The following is a 24898-nucleotide window of genomic DNA, read 5'->3' as shown; positions in this document are numbered from 1 at the left end:
GTCCTCTTGTCCTATTGTTGGTTGCCTGGGAGAAGAGCCCAACCCCCACCTGGCTATAACCTCCCTTCAGGTAGTTGAAGAGAGTGATGAGGTCACCTCTAAGCCTTCTCTTCTCCAGACTAAACAACCCCAGCTCCCTCAGCCTCTCCTCATAGGACTTGTGCTCAAGTCCCTTCACCAGCCTCGTTGCTCTTCTCTGGACCCGCTCCAGCACCTCAATGTCCTTCCTGAACTGAGGGGCCCAGAGCTGAACACAATACTCAAGGTGTGGCCTCACCAACGCAGAGTACAGGGGAAGGATCACTTCCCTGCTCCTGCTGGCCACACTGGGAAACCCTGGGAAAGCCTGGGAAAGCCTGGGCAGCAAATGACCAAGTAGCTCTCCTGGAGGCTCTTACATAGCCTCCCCTAGCACTTGCTAACGAGCCTGACCCACCCCTCACTCACCTTAATCGGATCTGAGGAGGAATCAGGCCTGGGAAAGCCTGGGCAGCAAATGCTTCAATTAAGAAATGCACTCAAGAAGAAGAGCTGCACTGACAAGAGTCAGTGGGTTCATAGGAAAACCACCATCCTTTACAAAATACTGGGAAAAGAGAATACATTTGGAAAATAGCCTAGAGGTTACAATTGTTTCCTGTAGCATCTGATTAGAGCCTGTACAGTTGCACTGAAGACTCTCCTGTTCTCCATCTTCTAGAACAGAGAACGAACAAGTTCACTCTCTTCTCAGTAGCAGACCTTGATTTAGCATCTGATTTGCACTCCGATTTCCCTCTGAGCAACCAAAATGCATTCCTGTTCATTGCCAGGGAAAGACAAAGTAATCTAGTCAACATCCCCTGCAGCATTTGAGTACCTTCAGACAGTTGTGGAAGTGATGAGTATTTCACATAGAGCCCATTTACTACCATTTCCAAAGCTCAAACACAAGACTTAGGAAGTATTTAGGTGCTCTGCTTCTACAAATTCCACTTTGGCAATATTATTGAAAAACAGAGTTTACATGGCAGCAAAAAAGCTGCCTGCCAAAGTTAGAAGAGAGCCATGAATTCATGTAATTTCGTTCCAATTTAGGGAAATTTCGTAATTGATTATGAAAACAATAGGTCTGGGGTTTTGGTTGTTTTCTTTTTCTTTGGGGCTGTTAGGGGGTTTCTGTTTGGTTGGTTGGGGTTTTTTTATTACATTACATTTCTCTGCAACATAATTTCACATTATTCCCATGCAGTAAGCATGAAGTTCTTCCCAGTTTACATCCTTGGTTTTTTCCAAATTGTGACTGACACACATGTATTAAAGATCTTGAATATGATCTCACATTGTGTTCCTCTTAAAACAGAAAACCAAATTTTCCCACTTGACAAATTTGCTATCTGGTCTCTGCAAGCTTGAAAACCCTCCTTTCCTGCATGCATACAAGCCTCTCCATTAAGTGTCACTAAAAGCTAGTGAAAATCTAAGCTTTAATTCTAAGAAAGATTCCTAACCTTTTTGAGTAATATGGAAGAGTATAAATGAGGCAGTAGCTACTGTCTCTTCTACAGTTTTGCCCTACATCTTATGCTAAAGAAGTGATGTAGTAACAACAGATTGCAACTCAAGCCACCATGCATAAACATTTTAAGATTAAAAAAACATACGTTGAATTAAGTGATCTGACAGTGACAAAGTGATATTTCACATGGATAACAAAGCATCCCAAGTCATTGATGTAACAAAACTGCGTTATGACAATAATTGTAACTCCTTGAGTTTTAACAGTTTTCCAGTTCAAGAGAACTATGTTGGGTCAAAGCATCCATTTCACCTAGTATCTCATTACCAACAAAGGTCAATAAAGACAACTAGGAAAGAAAGTAGAACAGTGACAGCCCATTATCAGACTATTCTCTCCAACTACAAGCTATAGTTCAGCAACTTCCTGAACCAGAAGCTTTACTCTTATTTAAGGTGCTTTCTCAATAACCATATGCATTAGGGATGTTTTTAATAATATCTCACAGTTTCACATGCTGCATGTATGTCTAGAACAGGATTAACTAACACAAATCAATTGAAGCAGGCTACAAAACTGCTGAGACACTTCCCACGTCTTTTCTTCAGTGTCTTACAAGCACTCTCCGTGGTTATGAAAAGATATGAAAAGATATGAAAAAATACCACTTTCCGTGGTATCTGCAGAGACAGTGATGCCCAGGCAGTCAGGCTGAAGCAATTTGATCACTTCAGATCGAAGCATTCAGACAAAACTCTTTTCATCAAGTAGCACATGACTGAAGTGCTACTACAACGCAATTAATGTGAAAATGTGCCATTCTGAACAACTGCTGCACCATAAAACCAGAAAGTGGCAGAAAACTACCAATATTTAAAGAAGTGAACTGGAAAATAATGGGAGACACTGATCAATTGACCTTGTCCAGAATGAAGGGTCCTCTTAACATGAGCAAATCCAATCTCACCAACAGAAGAGCTCCAGGCCTCATTAGTACTTGTATTTGAGGTCACCTAGAAATTCTAGATGCCACAACCATAAGACAAGAGCATCATGACCAAATACTTCATGAATACTGGTCCACAGAAGCCAAAAAACCCTTGCTTAGCACTGCTATTGCTATTACACTATCAGATGGGAATAAAGTCATGCACGGATGCTTAGAAGTTTTATTTAAATGCTAATTAAAACTAGAATGTAACACATCTGGGAGACAGTACCAACATCAATAAACTCTAAAAAATTACCTCTCATAAAACTGCTAGACGTCTTTGAACGTAAAGTAGCAAAAAAAAAAAAAAAAAGAGAGAAGACTGATTGTGCCCTATTACTTTTGGTCAGTCACAAACATTATAAAACTAGAAGTCAGGTGAACGAGTATAAGAATACATTCTGATAAAGTAGCCAAAGTAATGAACCAAGCACTTTCCTTTTTTTTCCACTGTGCATTAACTTCCTGTGCATGATCACACGAAATGGAAAAGAATTACCTTGCAGTTCCTGAATAAACAAACACACAAGTAGTGATGGCACAGCAGATGACACGCTGATGACCTGCATTCTTGCTTACTCTAGGTTGCTATTTCTGAGAAGCCATGGCTCAAAAGACAGACAAACAAAAGCCACAACTAACAGAGATCAAGAACTTGCTGAGAAGAAAAACAAAGAATAAAGAGTCATTACTGTGTATTTGTCATGGTCAAAGGCTATCAAGTTAGCTATCAAATCTCTCACTAGATACAAAGCAATGCATGTGCCAGTGATCAGGAAAAAGAGATAACAGAGATGAGCAAAACCACTGTGGTGTTATTTAACTGAGTCACGTTCAGAGAAGTATAAGGAACTCGAAGGAAACCCACAAAATCAACAATTGAAATTAAATACTGGTAAATGCCAAATAATACATATTGACAATGACTGAAGATTAAGCCTACTGAGATGTCTCACCAAATTCTAAAGAGTCATCTGTGGGATAAAAAATGCAAGAGTTTTAACTATTATGCAAATGATAGCACAATGACATCTAAAATAGCCAGTGAGTAGCAAGTGTTGCTTTGAAAACATACTTTTAAGTTATCACAGATAGGGAGGTGAAAGGAATGAAAACTAGAAAATAGTGGAGGACAGAAAAAAAGTGGGGGTTGGAATTGTTTGTATTATAAGAATTTGAGAAAACTGAGAAGAGCGACATTTGTTTACTGTATCTCATATCAGGCAGCAGGGAAAACATTCATCTGAAATCAGTGTGTTGGTTAACTCACAATCAAAAATGTGTGTCTAAATGACACACAATTCACTGCTCAATTCACTGCCACTAGATGCCAGCAAGACTAGATACTTAGAACAACCGAGACTGACAGCAACTTTTAGGCAAGAACATCCAAGATGACAGCAATCCCTGATAAACCCTGAAATACATGTGAAACACTGGAGTACAACACTTAAACTCATCCTCCAGCTAAGCAGCTCAGGAAAAGGTTGCTGGCTGGCAGGTCACTGTCAGCTGGCTAAATAACAGATCGACACTGATAGACATCTGAGCCTCCAGGAAAAAAAGAACCACATCTGGAAGAGACTGCACAGAAGACTGATATCACAGAATCAGAGTGGAAGGGACCACACTGGGTCATCTGGTCCAGCCTCCCTGCTCAAGCAGGGTTATCCCAGAGCAAATGGCACAGGATTGCATTCAGATGGTGCTTGAATATCTCCAGTGAAGGAGACTCCACAACCTCTCTGGGCAATCTGTTCCAGTGTGAGGTCACACGTACAGTAAAGAAGATCTTCCACATGTTAAGGTGGAGCTTCATGTACATCGGTTTCTGCCTGTTGCCTCTCGTTCTATTGCTTGGCACCACTGAGAAGAGCCTGGATCCATCCTCTTGAAACCACCCCCCTCTTTTGGTACTTATACACATTAACAAGGTCCCTTCTCAATCACCTCTTCTCGAGGCCGAGGCCTTTCCTTATAAGAGGGATTCTCCGGTCCCTTGACCAAGTTAGTAGCTCCAGTAGGCACCTTTCTCGTGCCCGGCTGCTGCCTGTCGCACCAGATGTGACGGACAGGAAAAGTTTTAGCCCGAAACTGAAGCAGAGCAAAGCGAGAGCCCAGCCCTAAGGCTGCGGCGAGCAGGGCGGGACTGTGCCCCTGCAGGGGATCGGGGCCGGGTCGGTGTCAGCCGCGGCACCGGCCGAAGGGACGGCGAGCCCGGCGCTGAAGGCAAAGCGCTGCTGCGCGCTGGGCTCTAAGGAGAACAACCGCTCTAGGGGAGCCGACTCCGGGACAAACACCGGCCAGGAGCTCGGGGGGGCACGGCACCGCCGCGGCCCCGGGACAAAGAGCCCCGGCCGGGTCAGAGGGCGAGAGGCCCGCGGCGGTGCCCGGCGCTGCGGAGGAGCGGGACCGGACAGCGCCGCCGAGGGGAGGGGACCGCCCCCGCTGCCGCCCCGGGGCCGGGCAGAGCCGGGCTGGGCCGGGCGCTCACCTGCCACGGGCTGTCCCCTCCTGGGGCAGTGGAGCCAGCGCGGCGGGATCTTGTTGTAGGACATGGCGGGGCCCGGGCGGCCCCGGGGGCAGGGAGGAAGGGAAGGAGGGAGGGAGGGAGAGAGGGCAGTGCGGGGCGGCCGGGGCGCTCAGCCGCGCCGGGGGCCCCTCGCCCGCGGCGCCTCCATTCAGACCCGGCTCCGCCTCGGCCGCCACCGCACACGGAGCGCCGGGAGCCGCTTCCGCTTCCGGGTGCCCGGGACCTGGGGTGGTGCCCGGGCGGGAAGGGAGCAGCCTGAACTGGGGCTCCTCGGCCTGCCGAGAGGGGTGGGTGGGCTGGGAGAGAGGTGGTCACAAATCGCTACAGGCTCCTCCTCTTGCTCCAGAGCAGGGACGCGGCGCTGGGGAATAGTCTGGAGCTTGCGTCCTATTGAGGGAGCTGGGGTTGTTTAGCCTGGAAAGAGGAGGTTCAGGGGTGGCCTCATCACTCTCTACAACTGCCTGAGAGGAGGTTGGAGCCAGGGGGGCGTCGGTCTCTTCTCCCAGGCAACCAGCGACAGGACCAGAGGACATAACAGTCTTAAACTGCGCCGTGGGGGGCTGGATTGAACGTCAGGAAGGGGAGACTGAGCAGGTGCTTGAAGGAGGAAGTTACTGAAGGCGACTCAAGTAGTAGACTGTGTCAGGCTCAGGAAATGTCCTGAGCTGAAAACAACTGGAGGCTTGGACAGACGTGATTCCTCTCCTTTTAGTTTTCACCAGATTTTTCCTTATAGCCAGAAATGGAGGTAGAAATAGGTGGATCCCTGCTCCAGCTAACAGTGCAACTTAACTCTGGTGTAACAAGCTTGTTAGTGTAGCAGAGATGCCTCTGTGCTGAACCTTCCGTTTCTTTTCTAAGAAAAAGCACAGGAAGACAGTGTGCAGATAGATTCGCTCAAGCAAAACTGTGTTTCCATATAGAATTCTCAGCGAAAATTCTCAATGAACTTTGAGAGATCTACTTGCATGGACTTGTTTGAAGAATTGTAGCCTGGCAGTGTTTGCCCATGTGAAAGGAATATTGAAGGTTTGGTGTGGTATCACTCCTGTAGCAGCTAAGTCACTCACAACCACTTGCTTGCTCGCCCCCGTGAAGTGGGACAGGGGAGAGAATCAGAAAGGTAAAAGTGAGAAAGCTCATTGATTGAGGTAAGGACAAGGAAAAATGAGGAATACATTCATTACTTCCCACTGGCAGTCAGGTGTTTAGCCATTTCCAGGAAAGCTGGGCTTCATCATTCTTGACTTGGGAAGAATAACACCGTAACTCCAAACGTCCCCTCCTCCTTCTCCCAGTTTTTATTGCTGAGGTAACATCATAAGGTCTGGGATATCCCTTTGGTCAGGTGCAGTCAGCTATCCCATTTGTGTCCCCTGCCAAACCTTTGTGCATCTTAACCCTGTTCACTCTCAGGGCAGTGTGAGAAGCAGAAAAGGTCTTGACACCGTGCAAGCCCTATTCAGCATTAGCTGGAACATCCCAGTGTTACCAACACTGTTTGGTCACAAATGTAAAATGCAGCATCCTATGAGCTACTACTACAAAGAAAATTAACCACCTCAGCCAAAACCAGTACAAGTGGCTTCAGTGAAGCATTAGGAAATAACAGCAATAGATTACTTTTGTAATTTATTTTCCAGTTACTTACATTTCAGTACTGTTCTGTGTGAACAGCTATGCTGTCTTTGCAAGTCAGTAGGTGCCACAGCTTGCAGAACTAACCACTGTTATATGTACAGGTACAATAGGAAGCCCTTAGGTTCTGTGAACACATCAAAGCAATGGAAATAATTTTGTTTGTCTAGAATTTATGACAAGCTTCATTATACAGTTACTGGGTTTCATCCTGCATTTTATCATTCTAGATTTTATGAGACATATTTTTTCCCTAGGATATCCTCTCATAGTAACTGAGATAGTCAGTTAAGTAGTTTGCATAACTGAGTCATTAGGTTATCATTACTATATTAGAAGTTTCTGAATTTTGTCCTCTAAGGCTTTTGTCATTATCAGATATTAATCTTCTCATCTTGCTAAAATTGAAAGTCTTGCTACATCAAAAGACTAATTATATTATTTTCCCTAACTGTTAAATGCACTGCTGTTAAAAAGTAACTTTATGATATTTGAAATAAAGTGACGATTTTTCCTTTACAGAACAAACAGGCATCAGTCAGACACCAGGTGGTGCTGAAGACCAGCCAGAAAAGAAAGTGAAACTGGAGTGCAAGGGGTGTTCAGAAAGAGCAGGAAGCGAAGAGAAACTGCAAGATACCCAGTTTCTATTTTCCGTAAATAGGGAGCAACATACAGTAAGGTCAGCAGTATGGAAAAATTAGGAACGAAACCATTTGCAGAGGGGGAGATTCGTACAAAAAGATATCAAGAATAAGCAGTTATCTGTTCTCATCATCTAGGTTTAAGATTCTGACATGGTTTTAAAACAAGCTCGAGAGCTGCAGATCAGAAATACTGTGTAAAGATGTATAGTTAAACTGGGAGGGTATGTACAGCTGTTTTTGCTTAGCAATGCACAGGGCAAGTAATTATTTACAGCTGATGTTGCACACTGTGCATATAGTTTTCATTGGACTTTGCCACGTTAGACACTTTAAAACTATTTACGCAGGCAGAAGGTGACGTTTGCATGTGACATCAAACAGTCTTTGTGAAGGACTGTGTCCCGGTTGCCTTTGTGACATTATTAACTCTTAATCTGATTCTCCTGGTGTACCAGCAGAGGAATCCCAAGTCCCTCAGGTCTTCCTGTGACTCTCCAAAGACAACATGGCAGTGTCTGAACAAGGAGCTTGAGGGCAGCCTTAGTAGTAATTTCAAGGATTTCTTTGAGAAAACAACTGCAAGTGTTTTAATAGCCTATGATAAAACATTTCCTCTTTACTGTATATTGATTCTCTTTTATCTTAGAGGTATTTAGGTGCCTGTACCCTTACTCTGGTTTCTGCTCACCAATTTAAATCCTTTTCGTGTCAGAGCAGACACTACAGTCAAGAAGTCATTTTCCCAGGATGCAAGTCATCCTCTGTGTCATGGGTTTCAGCTCAGCCACATTGCTTTAGGTAGTGGACAGCTACAAAAATACAGTACAAAAATACCACACAGGAAACCCCACATGCACACTTTAAATCTTTTTCCTAATTACAAACTTAATACATTTGGTTTTGTTACTTTTACCTAAATTGTTGCTGATGAATAATCTTACACTTTTAATGTCACAGATTATCTAGCTACTTACAACTTTAATGTAAGTTACTTGTTGTACAGGAAATTGATAAATTAGGTGTTTTGCCTGAATAACATTATTTTCCATGTGTTCATAAAGAAATAATGAATGTAGTAAGAAAAAACATCCTTCAGGATGTTTTATGAAAGAGACATTTCTAACTCTATCTAGTAAATATACTTAAAAAAAAACCCAAACAAACAGATTATTTGCTAAACTGAGACTGCAAAGGAATTTATTTAAGTTAAAGTAACTGTGAAAGATACTAACTGTATAAAAGCATGATTCACATAATATTATTTTTCCACTTCTTCATATAGGGATTCACGTAGAAAGAAACTTGATGCCAAACTTTTAAGTTATTGTATATAGAACATAGCAAAATATATTTTATATATACTGATTCAATTAATTTATTCCTTGCTTATTGGGTTCAATGTTCAGGGCAAACTGACTTAGGACAAAATTAGTGACTAGTACAATGTTCCTTTCTGACCGATTTCAGCATGCATGAAGTTTTTGTGGGGACAGGTGAATACTGTCTAAATCTGAATAATTTTTTTAACTTTGTTACTGTAGTTGTATTCTATTCCAATAGTACTTACATTCTAATGGTATTAAGAAAAAAACCCTGAAAAATAGTAAAATTACAACGCACTTTTATATTTAAGTGAAAGTTAAGATTTTGTTTGCCTGTGGTTATGTTGTTTAACACATGTAGGCTTCTACATTTATGACATTTGAGAAAATGCCACTTGAAGTGTTCTTCCTGTAGAGAGCTTTTAGTAGAACTGAGAAACAAAATTACCAGTCTTTGGTCTTCAGGACATTAGGGGGCACCACGACCTCACAGACTTAGAATGATGTAAGTTAAAGTACAGTTACTCTTCCTGTCCAAAGTAAATAGGAAACAGCATAAAATAGCAAAACCAATTCCTGGACTCATTCCCTAGTGCAAGGTTATGGCATAGCTCTTAATAAAATTTCCAGCAGAAGACAACCCAGACATTTGGTAGTATATAGACTACACCCTCCGTTTTCTAAGAGTAGTAAAAATAAGACTAATGGATGCAATATATGCAGCCTGCTTTCATGTCTATTTAAATCTTAAATTTTCATTCAGAGCTTCATTGTGGGAATATGACTTGTTCAGCTCAAGCCTCTAAGGTATTACAGTGTTAGTTCAACATGTGGAGTAAATCTCTCTATAGTCAGGGAGCATACATTGAGCTTGGGATGGAGCTGCTTTAAATCCAGGCCCCTGGATTGGGTCAGGATAATCACCATAAGCTATCAGGCTACACCACCAAACACGTATGTGCTGCAGTGATGACGTGTAAATCTCACACTACTGCAGGGGACATGAACAGTCTTAGATGCAGACATGGCAGATGATTTACTTAGCAGGAGATTTCCTTAGCAGATCTATCTGGGAAGGAATCAGAAAGACGTGTCTCTGCGCAGAGGGAAGAAGGTGTCTATCTAGAGGGTTGGTGCCCTTGAAGAGGGATGACAGCTGTGACTTCAACCACTGATTTGCAGGCCTGAGAAACAAGATGCCTTGCTACTGTAGCTCTGCAGCTGAAATGATGGTATGTTTGATGTAACAGAGAGAAGGACCTGGAAAACAAGCTTATAAGCAGGATGCCTGTCCTGGAAACTAACCCTGGTCTCCCTAGCATTTTTATAGTTTGACCTGGACACCTGAGGCCTTACTCACATCAGCTCTGGAGGATGATTTTCAGTGGAAATCTACACTGTAAAAAATACCCAGATGTAACATTGAAGAATATATGTTCTACTGCATAAAATGAAATCATATGGTATTAGTGTGCTTTGAGTACGGATGAAGTAATCAACCAACTAAAATGTCACAATGGAAGATGACTAGCAGTAGGGCAAAGTATGACATAATATATGAGAACCTCATCTAATTTATTTAAGTGGAAAGTATGACTCACAGTCTTTGGAGCTGGGCTGGGGAGTGACTGGATTCTACAAATTAAAACAGCGTTCCGTTGCTACACTTTCTAGTTTCTCTACTGCCTGAATATGGACACCTTAGTAAAAATCTTGCCCTGACTGGAGGCTTTGGTTAAAACTAATGGACTAACTGAAGTCCTGGTTAGTGCATGAGGCAGATTAGTGCAGTCAGTAGCTGTGAAAGGGTTATGACTCCTCTACAGCCTGAAATAGCCAAGAGAGGGTCAGTGTTTCACCCTACAAACCTGCTTGCATGATGATTAAGTTCTGGGTTGCCATACTGGCAGAAATCTTTTTCTCATGTGATCGGTCACACAAAGAAAAGATTATTACCTATAAGTACTTTCTCAGACTTTCTGCATCATAATTTTGTGCCTACAGACACATATACTATGATTTTCTATGTGTATGTAAAGCCTGTGAAGAATAATACATGTATGAGCTCTAATATAGTACCTGAGAAAACACATACAGACCTGATTCTGTTTGTATGGCTTTATTATACAAAATACACGTAACGTCCTGTACAAACATAAAAGAAGACCACAGTCTCTCTCTCGAGGTGCTTGTAGTCCTGAAATACCCCAAGAAACTGGCCAAAGGCAAAGGTAGGGAATATAGAGCAAAGCAAAGGGATCAGCGTGGCAGCCCCACAGGCTTTTAAAAAATCAAATCTGAATATATATATTCTATATAAATTAAATTATGGTAGTATATATGGTTATCTATAGATAATCAGATGCTTAAATGTTGCCCTTGTGAGGTTAGTTTTGCTTTCTGTTGGTATGCATTGTGGAACAAGCTTTACAAGAACACATGCTACTTGTTCCCAAAAAAGCCTCACTCGAAAGTAGAGAGAGGGAGGAGTATCCTACAATATGCATCTGCAGCATCACTGATCTAGAGAACCTTAAGAATAAATTGGCAAACGTTATTTTAGATAATTATGTTGAATAGGTTGTAAATTCTTGTCATCCAAGCATTTCTTAGAGAAAGAAAATGAATTTTATTTTTGTTTGAAATATGTTTGTAATTTCCTAGAAGTACTCTTTTCACATTCTTACCATTTTAGGCTTAGTAGAACAATGTCAGCTTTAGATGGACATGATGGAATGGACTTTGCTTCAGAGAATGTAGTGCTTGTGGTCCATTGCTGTACATACAACTACAGTTGAAGTCAATGCCACTTCTTTCCACTGCTGGTTTTACTTGCTGTGACTAGGTTAAGATTAATGAAAAAAAAAAAAAAAAAAACAAACAATTGTTATCCTTGTACTCAAACCTTAACTTAATATGGGTATGAAACTGTCCTTGTCCAGGTGGATTTCTAGGGAGTTACTCAGAGAGATGAAGGTTTTCAGGAAGGGGAAGGAGGTACAAAAATGTCTCTGTATTTGCCTGAAATAAATTTCTCAGATCTCTGAATAGTTTAAAGTTTTGGGTTTAGATAGCAATCTTTATACACTGAAAGCGTGCAGGCTATTACCGGAAAATGTTCACACTTCTTCAGAAAAGTTGCTTTGTGAAGTCCTGTTATCTAGCTGTGCTCTACGGAAACCGCTCCTGAAAAAAATCCCCTTGCCGAGAAAAATCTTCACATGTCCCTCCACTTACTGGGAGTTAGATACGCTAAAATGAGTTTATTATTGTTTTTTTCTACTATAATTGGGTGTTTTGTCAGAGATCCACTACGTAACACATCCTAGGCTTTCTAAACTTCAGTGAAAGACTTACCAGTCTTGGTGAGCTCAGGCCCTACCTCTACATGCTCCCTAACATGGAGGATTAGAAAAACATGCCAACATATGTTGGTACCCAAAAGCACAGAGACATCAGCAGAACTAAAAATGATTAAATGTAAACTATTGAAAAATGACACAGAGATAGAGAGGCTCAAATGAATATAAACATCATGAACACAATGCTAGTTATAGACAAGGTTATGCTGGTTTAAAATAGGAAGCCTATTTTGATCATTTGTATCTCAGATGCAAAGTTGTATTACCACAAAGGGACCAGGGAGAACAAAAAGACATTTTGTCCTGAAACACAACCCACTTCATTATTTTCTATTCATCTCTGTACTGCAGTTGTATCAGTTTTGAAATGGGTAGAGTTGTTGCTAGGTAATCTTTACCCACTTGGTAGCTGAAATTTCAACCCCACTAAAAGAGTTTTTATAAATCTAACATCATAAAATTAAATTATAAGGCATTAAGAACTGTTTTCAGCACAACCCTGCTTCTAAGTATGGGCCTCTTTCCTGGGAACAACCCAACTACCAGCACAAGCAAAGCACTTTTGTAGGCTACAGGTCAACAAGATTTAAATGGTAGCAGCTGCAAGCCCTCCCTGAGCACTTCCCTTATCTCAGCTGTGCGCATCAGGCTCACACACCCTTTCTTCTCCGCAAGGATTCCTCCCTTGTGCTGAGCGACTGTCTGTGCAGTGACACAAGGCTGGGAAGCAATGCAGCCAAAAAGCAAACAAGTCTTCCACTCCCTTCCTGCTGGGCTCAGATAGGTTGAGTTCCTCTCTTTGTTTTGTCTTGTGGCTGCACAAGGAGTGGATAAACTCAGAGGGAAATGCAGTGGGTGGCCAGGACCAGGGCTTGGGCATAAAAGGGGCTGTTCCGGCTGCCTTAACATATGCCTGGCCTTACTGCCAAAGTCCCAAACACAGCCTCAAATTTTCTTAAGTTTGTGATCTGCCAAGGATATGAAAAAAATTTGAGTCAGCTAATGTGTAACACCGAACTAATTAAAGTACATAGTTGACATCATTAATCCAGATCTTGAAACAAACATTTCACTTCAACAGAAAAACATGTCGTAGTTTTATTGTTGTGTCTTTTCAGATTTCCAGTGTAAGTAAACTCGGGACAGCTCTCACATAACTACAGTCAACAAACTATGGTTACATCCCCTGTTGTTCTTGATCTAGCTATGTTTTGTTCCATCTCTTACTGACACCCACTGTCACCATAAAGAAGCGCTTTTTTTCCCTCTGGGTGGCAAAACCACATCTACAGAATTTGGTAATTGCTTTGTAGAAAGCATGGTTCAGTTCCATTCATCATCTGCTTAATGTCAAATATTATTCTCTTTCACATGAACCATGGCATCAAAAAGCATGGTAAGTAAATGTGTATCCAGTTTCAACAGCATTAATTACCTCAGGGATAAAGCCATTTCTGTCGCCGAAGGAGATGATGGCTGCATTGAGTACCTGCCAGCCCCAGTAGATCCGCTCCAGCAGATTTATGGCGATACAATTTACCACCTGGCCTATTTATTCTTTCTTCTTACTTCTAGAGAAGCAACCTGGAGCCAGGCTTGCAGATCTAACTGTGGGATCGCGGATCTTTTTCCGCCCTAAGGGCATGCTGCTTCTGCAGCTACTCATAAAAGCTCTTCTGCTGCAGTAAAAACTCACTTTCAACCACGCCTGCTATTAATAGGTCTCCAAAATACAAGTATTTCAACCTACTAGCACACTGACTGTGCCAACATGATGTATGCACAAAGTATATTTGTTAATTTACCTTCTTAAAAGTTGTTTAGAGCAGCAGTGCAACCTAGAAGAAAGGATCCACTAACCAGGAAGGAAAGATGGGAACGGAAAAAAAAGGCCTCTGTAGTGGCATTCCCTGAAGGAACTGATAAGAACTGAAAAGGGATCGGAAACCAAACCTTAACACATAAAACTGTGTCACAGAGAAACCATTTGATATGACTCCCCAGTGTTTGCATCATCCAGCTGCCCTTTTTCAGGAGTGATACGTGCTGTTAAGATAGGCTATCTATCAGGCAGCAGTGACAAGTCATGCTGCTGACCGTAGGTTGTGTGACGTGAAGTTGATTGCCTATGTTAAAACCAGGAAGCTTTTATTTCCAAAGTATTATGCAAATGGCTATCAGCAAGATACTTAATTGAAAGTCTCACAGATTGGTGGAGAAACAAATAGAGTTTTGTCCCAGTGCTGTTTTGTCTGTTCGCCAAACTGAACGATTGAGACAAAATGTTCGTCCCTATCTTGAAGCAGAGCTCATAAACAATCAAGGGCAAAGAGTACAGGCATGTGATTTCACAACCCATAAAAGCTGATGAATGAATGCTGCAACCAAAAATTCCTACAGTGCTACATAAATTCCCATAGTTATCAACAAGTTACACCATTTTTCTGGTTTATATTAACACATAGGGGAAACATGTTCTATGACTCCTACTCTGCTGAATATCCAAATCAGTTTTGTCACCTACAATATAGTTTAAGTGTAAGAAACAAACGCTAGTGCTTGGCTGAAGTCTTTGCAATTGTTGCTGTTATGTATTTTAAGGAAAAGATTGTACACACTTACTAAGAACTGCCTAGTTGAACAATATTAAAACCTGAATTTTAACAACTTCTAAGCTTAACTTTTTACAGCTGTTCAATCCAGTACAGTCCAACATTGGCTTTTGTTTCAAAATAGATGTTTTAACACTTATGTAGAATTAGTCCTTTGGTCATGACTTGCATTTGTCCATTGAATGTGCAGCACTGACAGAAAGAATGATCTTGTTAAAAAGGAATTTATTTGCCATACTGAAGTATGTACATATGAAACTTAGTGAACAAAAGAAAGAAACTGCTTTGGCACATCCTGTACTCCTAACATTCCATCTCATCCATCCCACCCTTCTTTACCACTATTCCTTTCCAGGTTTGTTGCAAGTAAGAAATATAACACATCATATTTTGTTTTGTAACTTCCACAAAATGCATACACCTCTTCATAAAGTGAGCAAAAGCCCTGTGTGCATGCATGCCAAAAGGAAGGCAGGGAGACCAGAATTTCATTTAGCAGAAGCCTTACTACAGTATTTACTTAGTCTTTCTATGATTGAAAAGAAAAACAATATAGTTTGCTTTGGGCCCTTGCCTGTATTGCGTCACCTCACTGTGTCACATGCTATTTGGTATTCTATAACCCTGTTCCCAGGAGCCTACGTAAGCAGCAGGTGATTGATTCTCCTGTCTCTTGCCAGATACATCACAGCATTCACAGTTATTCACAGTATTATTTTACAAGCAGTTTGTTCATTTTTATTTGCATTTGTTGGCATATTATGAAAATAGACCAGAATCAAATAATGAGACCTAGCTCTCTTCTGTTAAAAGTGTTTAATTTTTCTGTGATGTCTCCTGATTAGTGTAATAATCTGCTATCTGTGTAGTTTCTGACTTGGCAATGCCTGAGGGTTGATTTTAAAACAAAACAATTGGTGATGGCTATTCTGGATACAAGAAGCATTGCAGAAGACACCAGCAAGGAAGTCACAGAAAAAGAAAGCATAAGGTAATTCATAGTGATATTTTAAAGGATAAAGGGATGGATGACATCAGAAGAGAACAGGTCAAGTAAGCAGCAGAAACCTGCCTTGGCCAGGACCTGCAGATAACCATTTTGAATCTGAGGCAGAACAGGAATCAAAACCAACAAGGACAGCTAAACAAGGACATAACTGAGCTAAATAAGAAGGCCTTTGGTGGTACAATAACGCCAATGTAGTAAGTCATGCAACTGAAGACAGAAGATAAGTGGGATCAAAGAATAGCACTTAGAACTGATGAGGTCAAGAACAAGGTTTTGCCAGAAGAAAAGTGATACAGCTGGTGGCTGTCAAAAATGGTGAATGGGAGGGAGGACACTGTTGTAACTTTCCAGTTGCTCTCAGCAGAGAAAAGAAACCTGATGGCATCAGAGCAGGAGAGATTAAAGGCTTTTAGTTCCACATCTCTTTCTTTAAAGAGGGAAACAAAACCAAACTGTATCACTATCATCAACTATAAATGGCATGCAGGAAGAGTATTGGAAAATGGAAAATCACAATGTTGCTCAGCAGTGAGAAACTCCCCTCTCCTTCCAGCTGAGGACACGTCACTGGAAAGTCCCAGCCTGGAAAAAAAAATGCAATGAGTAAACAAATTGCGTACACAGCTAAAACAGAAAGGGGAACAAAGTCAAATGATAATTTGACTTTGAAGGATTTTATTTTCAGGTTAGCATTTCCTTGAGTGGCATCAGCTCAAGTTCAGACAAGAAAAATTTTGTTAGAGTGAAAATGGCTGGCAAACACCATGGCTGCTGATATTAGACCATTGAAAGAAAGCTCATTTTTAAAAAATCCAAGATTTCAATCTGTGATTTTTTGAATTTTCTGCTACTGAATGTAGTCAAACGATCCCATTGACAAAGCAGATACTTAGGATTATTACATTGCTGAGAAATTAGGAATGATTGCCTGGCAAGTTTGTGGAATTTGTTCCCCTTAATTTACATATACTTCCAGACAAGGAAGCTGTCCTTAACAAAACCCTTCCCGACAACTCACTGGGCATGTTTCTGTTTTACAAGCAAGATCGGTGGTGAGAATTTTTCCAGCACTGTCTATAAAGAAAACAAGGAAAAACCATAATTTGTCACACTGAGACAAGAAATACAGTGTTGGATAAAATTACAGGATCCTTACTTCTCTAACTAGCATTCACAAAAATACTGACATAAATTATTAGCCTTTTCTGATATAAATCTACTTACAACAAAGGTACTTCATACTAATATCACAGAACTGTTAACTCAAATTCTGGAAACAATTACAGTGACAGCACTTTCTAGCTGTAATATAAAAAAAAATAATCAAGATAGTTTTAACTCTATTTTTCTGTTCTCCCAGTTAATGAGTGCTGCTGCCTCCTGACTGATGTACATGACAGTCCAACCCTGATAGCAAACAACAGATGCCAGCTGTGCAAGTGTTGCACAGACTATCCCCTTCCCAACCCTATCAATAACATAATTAAAATGTATAATTTTATTTTCTTTAAACTCAGGTTCTCTTTAAGTCTCATAGCGACTCAACAGTACTGTGAAAACCATCTCAAGCATGTTATCCTTGACAGCCAATAACTATTATTATGAAACTGCCACCCTGTTCACATCCTCTCAAATTTGGGAAGAGGATCAATAAATATTTTTGGGGGGGAGAAGGTTATGGTTTTTTCTTTGTTTTCTGCATGGCTTCTAATGTGTATAACTAGTAGAAGAGAACAAGAACTTCAGGGAGGTTTGAAATTTTGATTCTTTGTAATTTTTCTTGTTACAAGATAAGAGTGTAAGGTTACTGATGTTGTAAGAGGGGGCACAAGATCTTGAACTGTTAAAGTGGAAGCTCAGGGCCCAAGTCCATTGATCACATCTCTAATTCTGAAGCTTTGAACAGAGAACCACAATGACAAAAGCATTCCCCAGGCACCAAGCTGGAACAGCAAATTTGAAAACCAGATGAGTTTCAGTTCCTGCATCTGCTGCAGTAACTGCACTAAGCTTTCCAAAAGAGAAATGTCATGAATCTCTCTCTCTCTCCTATGCATGGCAGGAGATTCCAGAATGGGGCCAGGGTGGGGACAGAAGTAAAGGCAATGCTCACAAAAATGTACTAACTGGACTTATTATTTTTATAGGAATGTTCTTTTCTCAAAGTAATTTCCTAGCAATAAAAGCAGATTGTGACAGCAACATAAACATGATCTGCTGTTCTTTAAAAGTTGTTCTTTTTCATGTGCACATAACAGTGTTGGTCAGGACAAGGTAGTGTGGCATCTGACAGCCAGAATCTGTCTTATGTTGGATGACACCTATTGCAAGAGGTCTCTCTCTTAACAGATGTTTCAGTTTTGGCTAACACAGTTCACCAGAAGAACTTATCTTACTCGTCTGGAAAGCTGCTGAATAATTTGGAAGCTTTAAAATTGTTTGTGTTCCGGTAGTAAAACCCCACTGTTTGAAACCATTTCAAAAAGAGTTGCATCTCTAATGCTAAGAGGTCTGCTCTTGGATTCAACTCACATGCTGTTCCTCATACCGGTAGCTCAGTCAAGAGCTTACTAATGAAAGTACCATCGTAAAGTTGGACATGGCAGCCAAAAGTCTTGTGTATTTTAGTGTCTGGCTGGCAGCAAGACACACACAAAGTTGATGTACTTACTTACTGAACACCTCATGCAATTAAGTGACACTGAAAAAAAAGCCTTAAAGGTGAAATGTTGGTTCATGCTTTGGGTGACTGGTCATATTTTTTTTTTCAACTGTAATTAAGGTTTCATCTGGTAAAGCCCCCGTAAATAGCATGGATATGGAACTGGTTTGTAGTCAGGGAATATAGAACCTCATGAGTCAGGGAATACAAAACCCCAGAAAGGATGGAAGGCTAAAAATTATCTGAATGAAGCAGAACCAACCACATCTTGCTCAGAAAAGTAATTTCCAGTCAGATCTTACACTTGAAGAAAAATTATCAAACTTAGATATTTCCTAAGAGCCACTGGTGGTTCTCAGAGCAGAAAATTCTGTATCCGGCTTTGCTTAGTGCTCTGCATGTCATTTTGTTTTGTTCATTTTGTTCTTTGCCCTTGCCCATCTTGTTACAATGAAAGTTCACTTGGCAGCTGATGAGGAAAGGAAAACAAGCCTGTGTGACTAAGCAAGAAAATATATGCAAATCTATCTGAAGGTCTTGGAAAACCCAAACATGGTTTTACAGTCCTCACTGACAGGTTAAGCAAAAAAAAAGGTTAAAAGAACCTGAAAGCTTTCAGCATCCAGAAGCTGGAAAATGCTAGAATTAACACAGAACACGCACAAGAAGGCCTGGACTAGGATCAAAAGGGCAGTACAGAAGTCTGTGGCTGCTGGACAAACTTCCTTGGAGGCTACAGAGCTGCACGTAGCTCACAAGCAGTTCACACAGGACACCAAGGGCAGGGCTGGCACCAGAGCTGCGCTGACACAGACACTGGCAAGTGGTATCATTCCTCCAGCAAGAGAGGCTAGTATGGTTTCCAGGGGCCTGGAGACCATAGCAGCTATACAGTTACATATCAGTACAGATTGTGGTAGCACAGAACAGGCTGACAGCACTTCAGCCATGCCTGCCCCAGGGACGGCAAATGTACAAGGCAGACACCTGGGAACGGGAGCCACTTCGCCAAGCTCAGCTAAATAGGCCCTTCAAACAAGCTGATGTGTTCAGACAAATATTAAAAAACAAACCCCAGCAGTGTAATTACCACTTTCTTCATGCTTGCAATTCACTAGTCAGCCATTCCTTTTTCATCACATGAATGACATCACTGTAAGAAATTACTGCCTGAGGACCTAGACTGAAACCGGCTCTGCAATCACATTAAAGGGTCTCTGTGCAGATGCAGGAGCAGAGTTTAAATTAGCTTTCAAATTATTTTACCAAATACCGAATGCAGTAACAAAGAAGTGAAACACTTAAACAACAACCAATCACTCACAATTAAAAACATAAAAGTAGTAATTTTATTCTACAGACCTGACCATTTTAGCAGGGAATTAGCATTGAACGTAGGTGCCTACAAATAAATTGCTATTGGAAAACAAGAGTGTTGGTTTAAAGGCTTAAAGGGTTCACCTCAGCTTGCATGAATAAAAGCATAGCTGTACATATGTGGCTATACAAAAAAGGTTGCAGGTCTTTCCTGTACATTTCAACAGTACTCAGAAGTTGAGCAAGATCAACCTTTGGTTTTCACTCTTGACGTATACAAAACATACTTAGCAAAGCTACTGCATCTCCATGATAGACAAGTTCAAACTTTCCCAAGAACAACACCCCAAAACTACTAAGAGTAAAGCTGTTGCTGTGGTGTTAAGAAATCTTTAGTGTTTTCTAGGCTCATGGACAGGGGCAGTTAAGTTCTTTTTCTCTCCCCTAACTTTCGTTAGGCCTCTGCTCCCCCTCTGGAGCCACAGCTATTCCCCAGCAGACAGACCAGTACAGCAGACAGAGTGCTGCTACCTTGGCACTGCTCCACTTCCAGATTTCTCCCATTTGTTAGGGCGGCAAAGCCACACATGAAAGACACCTCCGTGCTGAGGGGCGAAAGGCGTGGCCACGCTGAAGGGCCCAAAACAGGCCAGAGACTGGCATTATGCAAACCAAGGTGACATTAAATTTAATTATTTTGTTACAATTCAGTATTGTCTACATGCAGAAGCACAGGGTTTCACGGTGTCCATTCCTTACTCAAGTGTTTTCAATGAGATCACGGTGGGGTAGCAGCTCTGCCTATCATAAACCTACCTGCTCTTCAACCAAAGTTACAGGACTCGAATAGTATTTTTGGCAACCTGCTCTCCGAGGTTTTTTTAGGAGTTGCTAGTAACCAAAAGCACCATTATACATATGTAATATCACAGTGATTGTTTCTCTGCTGAAATCTTGTTGCAGGGACATTTGTGAACTAAATGGATTGCTAAGAGCATCATCTAAGTGGCTTGTTGCATAGGAACCATAGTGAGCAGATAATTTGGCTACTATCAGGTCTCAAAGGAAACACTTACTGATACAGCAAAATCACTTCTGCACACCTTCATGCATATACAAAAGCTTTAAGTTACACAAATAAATTATCCCACAGTACCCATTTTATGTCAGTCATACACCCACATAATGTCATCACATATTCGTGTGATGTTCTTCATGTAATTAAACAGATATTTTCCCAATTGGAAGGAAAAGAAACAACAACAAAAAGCAAACTATAAAATCATAGCATCATTTCACAGTGATGCCATTTAAACTTTTACACTGTGAAAACTGTAGACTAATAGAAACAAAGCATATTTCATCTGAAGGCTTTTATTTAGAACTTTGCATATGGATTCGTTCTTATCTGAATCTCATTTATTCCACGTTTTTTATATTATTCTCAGAAGGCAAACGTCTTTGTTATAAACATATTACATTTCCTCTTATCTTCTCTTACAACTGTGTCCTGTAGGAAAAAGTAGCGTTCTGCTTGTCTATTTTGCTGCAACAGCAGAAGTGAGTTGTCAGGCACCAAGTCAGCTACAAATAAGCACGTTTGCCTGTAAGCGTCAAGCAAGTATTCACAACAATTTCGAATCTTGTATTTTAAAAAAAGAATTTTTACAGCTACTTTTAACTAGGATCGATTCGTATTTCCTAGCCCTCAATAAATAGAAAGCATAAGGCATGTGGAATCCAAATTCTTTAATGGAGCTGAAGCTTGAAAGCACCATCTACCATTTGCCCCGCGATTTCAACTAGGACCTTTTCCTTTATCGGTCGAAACACTTCGCTTCCTTCAGACTGACAGCAGCGATGCGGCCGCTGCCGCGGCCGGTCACGCACAGGGGCAGCGAGCGGGATGTGCGGGGGGGGCTGAGGGCCGTGCGAGAAGGGGCCGCGGGCAGGGCGAGCAGCAGCCCCAGAGCCCCGGGCAGGGCGAGTCCCCGCCGGGCCGGGCCCCCCAGCGCTGCCGGCACGGCGGAGGCAGCGGCCAGGCCGCGCTTCTCCGTCCAGCCCCAGCGGCGGGAGCAGCTACTTGCAGAGCCCCTCCAGCCGCTCCAGGGTGCCCTTCATGTCGCGGATGCGCTTGGCCAGGGCGGGCACGGGCTGCATGGCGCGGTCCAGCTCCTCGCAGCGCGCCACCAGCGCGTACATGGCGCGGATGCTGAGGTCGGCCGCCTCGCCCAGGCTCTCCACGCCGTCGCGGTAGGTCTGGATGCAGCCGACGCTGAGCGCCGTCAGCGCCTGCAGCCCGCAGTGCACGTTCCGCAGCAGATCGTCCACCTGCGCCGCCACCTGCCCGGCCAGGGCCACCACGTCCTGCAGCGCCCCGGGGTCGATGGCGGGGATGGACGACCCGCCGCCCCCCGCCGAGGGCTCACCCCGCGGGGCGCCGCTCAGCCGGATCCGCCGCTCCAGGTTGTTGGCTACGAACTGGGTGAGGCGACCCTCGCGCAGCACCGTGCCCTCCAGCTCCAGGGCGCTCGCCAGCGTCGCCCGCCGACCCTCCGGCAGCTGCCGCCCCGCCGCCGCCGCCTCGCCGCCGGCGGCCAGGCTGAGCGCCTCCAGGCTCCGCTCGTCCCGCCCCCGCCCCTCCGACGGCCCGGCGGCCGAGCCCGGCTCCACCATGGCGGGCGACGCGTGCCCAACCACTGCCCCCGCCCACCGGGGGCGCGCCGCCGCCTGTTTACGTCCCTGCCGATTGGCTGCGGGGCGCGCGGGGGCGGGGCCGAGGCTGTTTGCGCGCAGACCGATTGGCCGGCGGGGCACCACTCGCCCGCCGCGCACGGAGAGCCCGTGACTCGGAGACCGGGGCGGGCCCGCCGGCCATGCCCACCCGTGATTGGCCGGCCCGCGGGACAGGGCGTGGCCCCGAGTGTTTGTGTCTCTTCGGATTGGCCGGGGCGGGGGCGGAGAGGCCGCTGCTCCGCCGCAATTGGCGGCGCGCGGCGGTGGAGGGCGGTGCTCGCGCCGTCGGCGCGCGGCGGTTGGCGCGGAGGCGGAAGGGGGCGGGCCCCGCCCGGGTAACAACACCGGGGCGCTGCTGGCGGCTCCTCTCACTCCCCCGCCATGTTATCCTAGCGGCGGCTTCGCTTGCGCCACCACCTCCTAAGCCCTTCACAAAGCCCGGGCAGACACTCCCCAGCGACCCGACCAGCTCGTCCCTACCTGAGCTCGACCCCCTCTCCCCGGCACAACTCTGGGTACCCCCGTCCAACCATGGTCACCACCACGGCGCCGCCGCCCTTCCTGGCTCGGATCTCGGCAGGCACCGAAGACCCGCGGCGGTTGCCGCCCTCCGCCCTGCTCCAGCGCCTCAGGCGCGGGGACAGCAACTGCGAGAACCAGCCCAGCTGCTGCCTTGCGGGCCCGGGGGGCAGCGCCCGCCCCGCGCTGAAGAGGGTGCGGCGGAGGAAGGGAAAGATCCGACCGGGCCCCGCGGGGCTCCTGCCCAGCCGCTACCAGCAGTACCAGCAGCACCGTGCCGGGCTGGGGAGAAGGACGCCGCTAGGAACCGACCTGGTGACGGACCCCCCTCCGGAGGAGCCCCCCGCGCCCGCCCCCTCGAGACCCGCGCCCGGCAACCCCCTCAGGAAGGAGGTAAAGACAGGGCTGCGTTACTTCTGCTCACTTTTCCGTCCCCCCTCACCCCCACTCCCCCCCCACCGGCGCCCGGTGAGCCGGGAGGCCCCTCCGCTCCCCTCGGGGTGGCCGAGGGGGTGGGGGAGGCGGCGCGAGGGGCGCCCCCTCAGCGCGGGGGGTGGGGGGGGGGGAAGGCGGGCGGCAGAGTTTCCGTTACGCTCGGACGGGGCGGGGCGGGGCCGGGAGCGGGGCACGGGCGGCGATTGGCCGACCGGCGCCCACCAATGGGAGCGCGCCGCTGCGCCCCAGCAACAAGCCGGATTTAGCCCTGGCGCTGGCCGCGCGCCAGCCCCGCCCCCCACCCCGCTCGCGAGGGGGGACGTGCGCAGCGCGCAGCGCCCCATGGCGGCCGGGGGGGGCTCCGCGCCCTCAGCCCGCCCGTACCGGCGGAGCGCTGGGAAAAGCGCTGGGATAGCGGGAAGGGCGCGGCTCGATACCCTCTGCCCTGCCTGAGGCGGCCCCGGCGCCTCGCTCCGTGTCCGAGCCGGTGAGGGATCGCGAAGGAGAGGGGTCGTGGTTGACGTGACTCTTCTTTGTCTGCGCAGTTTTTAAAGAACAAGATGGGAAAGACAGAGAAGGCGGCCGTACCCTACGGCCAGCCCGTTCACGGTTTACACCTGTGTGAACAACCAAAGATTAACAGGCCGAAGAGTAAGTGTAATGCGCCGCTGACGAAGATCGCCTCGGCGAAAAAGATAGAGAACTTTTGGCAGGATTCTGTGTCGACGGAAATAATTCAGAAGCAGGAGAAAAAGCCACTTAAAAACACAGAGAACTTCAGAAATGCCAAGTCCAAGAAACCTGTTGCCCTAAATGAAGCGAACCAAAAAGAAAATTACGCTGGGGCAAAGTTCAGTGACCCACCATCTCCCAGTGTCCTTCCAAAGCCTCCCAGCCACTGGGTGGGTGGCACAGCTGAATCTTCTGACCAAAACAGGGAGTTGATGGCAGTCCATTTGAAAACTCTCCTGAAAGTTCAAGCATAGTTTCTAAGATCTCTTGAGTAATTGGCAAAGAAAACTCCATCCAGGAAACTTAAAACATGCCTTGTTGCAACAAAAATTGCAAAAGACTGTCAAGTCTTACAAACACGTAAAAAAAAAAAAAATCCTTGTATTATATTTTTTATGGTTGTGTAAATAGTGTACATCATGTATTATGTGTATATTCTTGTTCATACTTTGAGAGGTACATTTTAGTTTTGTTATGAAAGGATGTATTTTGCACTGCCTGATCGGTAGATGTCTTGTATATAAAATATGGACAATTTTACGTATGTGCTTGACACACGAAGACTTGACTTGCTTTGCACAAGGTAATGAAAATTTTGGAAGGAGAGTACAGCTTTCTGATTTTAAGGTTCCAGATCAAATGTGAATGTTTTATTCATGCACTACTGACAATAGTTTTACATTCTGTCTCCCAATTAAGTAAAAACATGGAATTTTCATACAAATGTGAAATTTTGCTCTCTGCTCTGGAAACAATCTGGAATTCTGTTCATCTGTTTGTTTTCAAAATTAACTGGAATTTGAGTAAAATTCCAACCCATCAATTTGAGCACTGCTGATTTCTTTAAAGAAAAAAAAAAAAAAAGGAACAAAAAAGGAAAGAGCA

The 24898-nt window shown here is 44.3% G+C and overlaps 3 protein-coding genes across 5 annotated transcripts in view; 1 reads left to right on the top strand and 2 right to left on the bottom strand.

The window, feature by feature from the left end:
- The window catches only part of RNGTT (RNA guanylyltransferase and 5'-phosphatase), a 179630-nt gene extending 174515 nt beyond the window's left edge, over positions 1–5115 (bottom strand). For all 3 annotated transcript variants that reach the window (XM_027896281.1, XM_027896283.1, XM_027896282.1), the window contains exon 1: positions 4984–5115. In XM_027896281.1, the coding sequence (XP_027752082.1) occupies positions 4984–5047 (64 nt within the window). In that variant the 5' untranslated portion in view covers positions 5048–5115. The remainder of the gene's footprint in view (positions 1–4983) is intronic.
- A 15248-nt stretch (positions 5116–20363) lies between these two features.
- On the bottom strand, positions 20364–22671 carry BORCS6 (BLOC-1 related complex subunit 6). Its single transcript, XM_027896280.1, has one exon. The coding sequence runs from the start codon at positions 22265–22267 to the stop codon at positions 21671–21673; it is 597 nt and encodes a 198-aa protein (XP_027752081.1). The 5' UTR covers positions 22268–22671; the 3' UTR covers positions 20364–21670.
- On the top strand, positions 22671–24888 carry PNRC1 (proline rich nuclear receptor coactivator 1). The gene is made up of 2 exons (XM_027896279.1): positions 22671–23239; positions 23827–24888. Exons 1-2 carry the CDS (start codon positions 22859–22861, stop codon positions 24265–24267), a joined length of 822 nt encoding a protein of 273 aa, XP_027752080.1. The 5' UTR covers positions 22671–22858; the 3' UTR covers positions 24268–24888.
- The last annotated feature ends 10 nt before the right edge of the window (positions 24889–24898 follow it).

The sequence above is a fragment of the Empidonax traillii genome, unplaced genomic scaffold (assembly GCF_003031625.1).
Source record: "Empidonax traillii isolate 1590-97213 ecotype Southwest subspecies unplaced genomic scaffold, ASM303162v1 scaffold491:size805508, whole genome shotgun sequence".
In the NCBI taxonomy this organism is placed as follows: domain Eukaryota; kingdom Metazoa; phylum Chordata; class Aves; order Passeriformes; family Tyrannidae; genus Empidonax; species Empidonax traillii.
The sequence above is the reverse complement of the archived record's forward strand: the minus strand, read 5'-3'. Positions and strand labels throughout refer to the sequence as shown.